Source organism: Ipomoea triloba, chromosome 4 (genome assembly GCF_003576645.1).
Source record: "Ipomoea triloba cultivar NCNSP0323 chromosome 4, ASM357664v1".
NCBI classification, from domain to species: domain Eukaryota; kingdom Viridiplantae; phylum Streptophyta; class Magnoliopsida; order Solanales; family Convolvulaceae; genus Ipomoea; species Ipomoea triloba.
The window spans coordinates 14,544,456-14,550,099 of NC_044919.1; the positions used below are offsets into that span (position 1 = coordinate 14,544,456).

Below are 5,644 nucleotides of genomic sequence, written 5' to 3' on the forward strand. Positions count from 1 at the left end.
AATATAGTATTATCCTATTATACCTATATGTAATTATGAAATTGATAGTTACATACATTCATATGGAAATAGTTATTATATAAATAAATATCTTACAATACTACACATTTCTTTCCCTAATTTCATCATAATCCCATTATATCCTCTTCATTAGTAATCATTATGCACTCCTTTCCATAACATCTTAATCCGAATATATATTCTCCCATCTTCTTCCATTATTGCAAAAAAATTATCCATCCTTCCCCATAGTTTTTTCTCTTTTCTCGCCAAAAGGAAGAAAAGAAATAGCAAACAAGGATTATCAACTATGAGTGTTTCGAGTGTGCGCAGTGAATTTTGATTTCTTGGGTAAGTATTCATGTTCACCAAAATACATTTACCCCAAAAGTAATCATTTTCGTAAGTGTTTATGTGCACCATCTTTCTAAAATCCCTCAAAAATAATTTCTATAGTACTTGTGAATAATTGTTATTTGACTTATGACTTATGTAATATTTGTATGTGTATTGTATGTTTGGATTATTGGTACAAATATTGTATATTGTGTGTTTGATTTAGGCAGATGGAGACAAATATCCAATCCAGGACAAAGATAAGCTAAGAAACAACTTAAAAATCATTCAGGATTACCTTTGTTCATTTGAGTCACAGGGTTTGATAGTTGTTAACACATCAGCCGCTGCATTTCTCCAAGCACTGGATTGGCTGCATAATTATCTTTTGCAGCGCATAGAAGATGGGATATTATCTGTTCCCAGTGAAAATAGCGGGCAGGCTGCTTCAGACTAGATTACTTTGGACTGCACTCACCTGTGATCATAGGAAGTATCGGAAAGATATGAAGGGATTTTTGTTCGAAATCAATAGGCTGCTGCTGGATGTTCTTCGCAAGATTGTAATTTTGAAGTATATTAGTTAGGTAATATGCTGTCATAGGGACATCATCACCTCACACAGAATTTTTAATGGGCTAGACAACATGATTTTAGTGGTTGACTCTGGGATATCTTCCTTCACATTCAACATATTTCATAAAGGGTAAAAAAAAACTCTTCTTTTTTTTTTGCATTCAAAAAAATAAATAAAAAATAGACAGATTGCATGTTCAAATTGAGTATATAAATAATTGTAAATACAGGAGTGCCAATATTGCGAGGGTATGTATAATTAGTATGTATAATGGGTCTAATTAGTTTGTATAATGGATCTAATTAGGATATATAAGTGTATTCCTTCGGTACATAATGGGTCTAATTAGTATGTATAATAACAGAAGTGCTTGACCAATTTTTTTCGCCCAAAGTTAGAGACGTTTTAGTAATATTAAACATTTGGACAAAAATGTTATTTAGAATTAATATTCAAAAAATTTAAATAATTAATTACACTTTCCTTTTGAAAAATCTAACAAATTATAATTATCACATTTTACACCTATAAATACAATGGAAATGTAACTATGTTTAGAACATTTATTCCTTCTTCCTGATTTACTTTCTGATGATTAACCTTTAGAACAATCTTCATCTTCTCCATCTACTACGGATGAAAATGAATCTAATATTACTAATTGACTGAATATATAAAAGGAAATGAATATTAATAATTGTCTGCAAATAAAAAATATCCATAATTGACTAAAATGAAAAGGGAAATGGTCAGATCATTGCATTTTAATTAAAAGAGGAATGAAAATATTTCAATAACAATATTCTACATCATCAATAATAAAGACATATTTTAAACAATATTAAAGGTAAATTAAAAAAGGAACGGAAATTAAAAATGAAACGGAAATATTTCAATAATAATATTCTACATCATCAATTAAAAATGGAATGGAAATCATCAATAGTAAAGGCATATTTTAAACAATATTAAAGGTAAATTAAAAGAGGAAGGGAAATTAAAAATGAAACGGAAATATTTCAAAAATAATGTTCTACATCATCAATTAAAAATGGAACGGAAATTAGGTAAAAATATCATTGCATGAACTGCATCTGATATTTTAATTAACTGAAAAAAAAAAGAATAATTGGCTGAAAATGAATCTAATATTACTAATTGGCAGAATATATAAAAGGATCACTAATTGACTGATATTCTACCATTATATATTTTCTATTGTTCTCTGTAATTTCTCATCTTTCTCTTTATTGCTTAGTAATGGAGTCAAATTACGTCTCTGCCTCCGACCTATCCCTTAGGACAAGGAAAAGCTCTATAGGGCTCCGGTTGATGCGTTGTAGCATTGAATTTTTGTGATATTGTATTAATACTATAGTTTAAACTCATACTATAATTTAGACTCATACTCATACTATATTGGTCGAATGTTTTATTTCAGAATACTGAATTTATGTTTTATGTTAGACAATCATACTTCAATATACATCACAAAATTTAATCACATAATGAATTTGTATCCACAAAATATAATTACAAAATGAATTTGTTACTCATAGAATATAAAATTTATATTATTTATTTATTAATATTGGATTAATACTATAGTTTAGACTTATACTATAATTTAAACTCATTCTCATAGTATATTGGTTAAATGGTTTATTTTAGAATACTGAATTTTTGCTTTATGTTGTATGTTGTACATTAGACAATCAAACTTCAATATACATCACAGAATATAATCACATAATGAATTATTACTATATTTTAGTATATGCATGATAGAAAAGGATAAAAATTTTATAATATTTATTTATTTATTAATTAATATTTATATTAATATTTATGGGTGATTCTCTCCGAGAATTTGTATCCATTTACAAATTTCCAAAGAATTTGTCCAACAATTCAACAAACTCTTGAAAGAAAGGAAAATCTATAATATTCACAATTTTGTTGTGCAAACCTCTCGCATGAGGTTTAAGTCGTGCGAGCAAAAGTACATTATGAAAACGAATAATGACACTTTTAGCATTACGGATCAAGATGATTCTGATTTTCCCAAAGACATGTTTAAACTCAAGGATTTTGAGTGTTGAAGGCTCCCGGAGGTGTGGATAGCAACCAGGTAATTTTTAATTACAATTTCATTCTACCTCATACAATAAAAAATTTTTAGCCTTGATTTTTTAATAGTTATTTTCGACCAAGGCATAACACCACTGGAAGCTACCTATTCGACCAATCCAGAAGTCATCTTCGTTGATGAAACCACTCCTGAGCAGCAGTTTTTGAAGAGAATAAATATGGATTGTTCATCATCTTCAAAGAGTTTGAAAAAGCCTAAGATTGAACCCAAGGCATGATAGCCTTGGTTGTTTTGTTTTTGATTTACCACAAACAATATTTATTTGAGTTTCAAATCTTCTTAGTTTGACTGGAATAATTAAATGCTTAACAGATGGATTAATTACCTCATGTTTTCTTAAGGGAAACTGTAAAGGAAGGAAAAACTAAAAAACGCACTAATTAGCTCATGTTTTCTTTTTCTTTTTTTACAATATGACAAAATTGCTATATATCTAGACAAAAAACATATGTTTAAGATAATAATGGATTTCTATAACTGAGTTGCTAGAGAACAAGTACATTAGCCCAATTTATAAAAATCCTAAATAATGATATATAAAATCTCCAAAGTTACAACACTGCATGCGTAGATCTACACATTAGCTATTAATTTGAGCAATTGTTTGCTCAAACTCAAGCAATGATAACATCAAAAAACATAAATGATCCAAAACATATCTTCAATTGCACTATATAATATTTGATGTTCTAAATTAAATAATTATATATCGATCCAAATATTTATAATATATTATTATAACAAATCCATTCCGTGCATCGCACGGGCGAAAATACTAGTATAAGTATAATAAAAATAAAATCGAATTGGATATAAAAAAAAAAAAATCTTGTGACATTTACTAAAACACAAAATTAAAAAAACATGTATATTATTTTTTGAATTGTGAGTCTTGATTGAAACATGTAATATTTTTTAGTGATAATGTAATATTTTATAGAATCTTTTAAAATTATATTACATTTTTATTGAAAAAAATATTACGTATTTCTCACATGACATAATTTCACAAGAACTTTACGATTATAAAAAGTTTTATGGTATTATTTAAAATTATAATATAATTTCCGTTCGAGAAAATTGTAATTATATATAAATACACATAGTTATAGCTATCACTTTATTTGCTTGTGAGAAATTAAAAGAGGTAAAATACATGTAATCAAAGAATTTCCATTATTCTTTCAGAAAAAAAAAAAAAAGAATTTCCATTATGGGATAGTTTTATTTTTAATTTAAAATCATTTTTGTAATCTCTAAATGTAATTTCTTAAGTTTTAAGTAAATAATGTTACATGTAACGTGTGAAAGATTGAATTTATTATATTTTAATAATCATTTGGACACATTTGAAGGGGGTGGTCAATTGCTGGAACAAACTGTAACCTACACGAACCAACTGTAATATATATAGAATCTGTAATATATATAAAATCTGTATTTAATTTATACATGAAATCTGGTGCACTGCTATAATAAAAGTGATGGGTTGTTTTGCTTCGTTCCCAAACAGCGATTTCTCTGAAGAAGAGAACTGAGAAGGGAGTCCTTGTAAGTCTGATCTTAATTTGTTTCCATTTCTTCTGTGTTTGTATATTCTAATAAATTCCCATTCTTCATTGAATTAATTCTTTGTTTGTTATGAACTTATATCTTAATTTTCATTCTAAACATCATTCTTTGGCCTGGGTGGGTTTCTTTCTCCAAGGAATCGAAAACTTCAGATATGTCTTCAAGCAAGATGGTAGAGTGCAGGATATGCCATGATGAAGATTTGGATTCAACTATGGAGACTCCTTGCTCTTGCCGTGGTACCTTGAAGGTTTGTGCTTTTTTTTTTTTCTTTTCTTTTTAAATAGCTCAAAATTTTCAATTTTGTCTAATTATATCTTGTACTCTATAAACCCGCATTGAACATGTCTATTTTCCCCAACTTATCATAGTCTACTACAGTTTTAATGTATTCAAATAGGAGAAGATTTTGGAATTCTACTTTATCTTTGAGTGCTTAATTAGCTTTCATAAGGATCTGGTTTTTCAAGTAGTCATAAAATAATCAATTGACATATATATATATATATATATATATATTAGTTTTTCTTATGCGCGATGAGCAAAAAATATGTGCCCAATATTAATATTTTATATTAAAATTTTAAATTTATTTAGATTTTAGATATTCAAATTATTGTTAATAATAATAATAAATGTAAAATATTTTTATAAATTTTATATTTATATTTTAGAAAATAACTAACATATAATTCTAATATATAATATGTATATACTATTATTATGGAAGGAAATAAGAAAATATATAGTGGATGCATGTACATGGTAATAATCGTGGAAAAAATAATGGAAGTTATAACCGTAGGGTATGTTTGTCTAATATATCGTAAAGTACAACTTTTATAGCATAATGTACAAAAAACTTAACGGAAAAAACGGACATAAATGAAGGGTATATCCTTCGTTCACACTTATTATGTTTTTAGATATATATATATATATATATATATATATATATATATATATATATATATATATATATATATATATATATATATATATATATA

General features: G+C 26.7%; 1 protein-coding gene across 1 annotated transcript in view; it reads left to right on the top strand.

Annotated features, from left to right (window-relative positions):
- Positions 1–4,791: 4,791 nt before the first annotated feature.
- The window catches only part of LOC116015862 (E3 ubiquitin-protein ligase MARCH8-like), a 3,251-nt gene continuing 2,398 nt past the window's right edge, over positions 4,792–5,644 (top strand). Inside the window, exon 1 of the mRNA XM_031256031.1 lies at positions 4,792–4,887. Coding sequence (XP_031111891.1) covers positions 4,792–4,887 — 96 coding nt within the window. The remainder of the gene's footprint in view (positions 4,888–5,644) is intronic.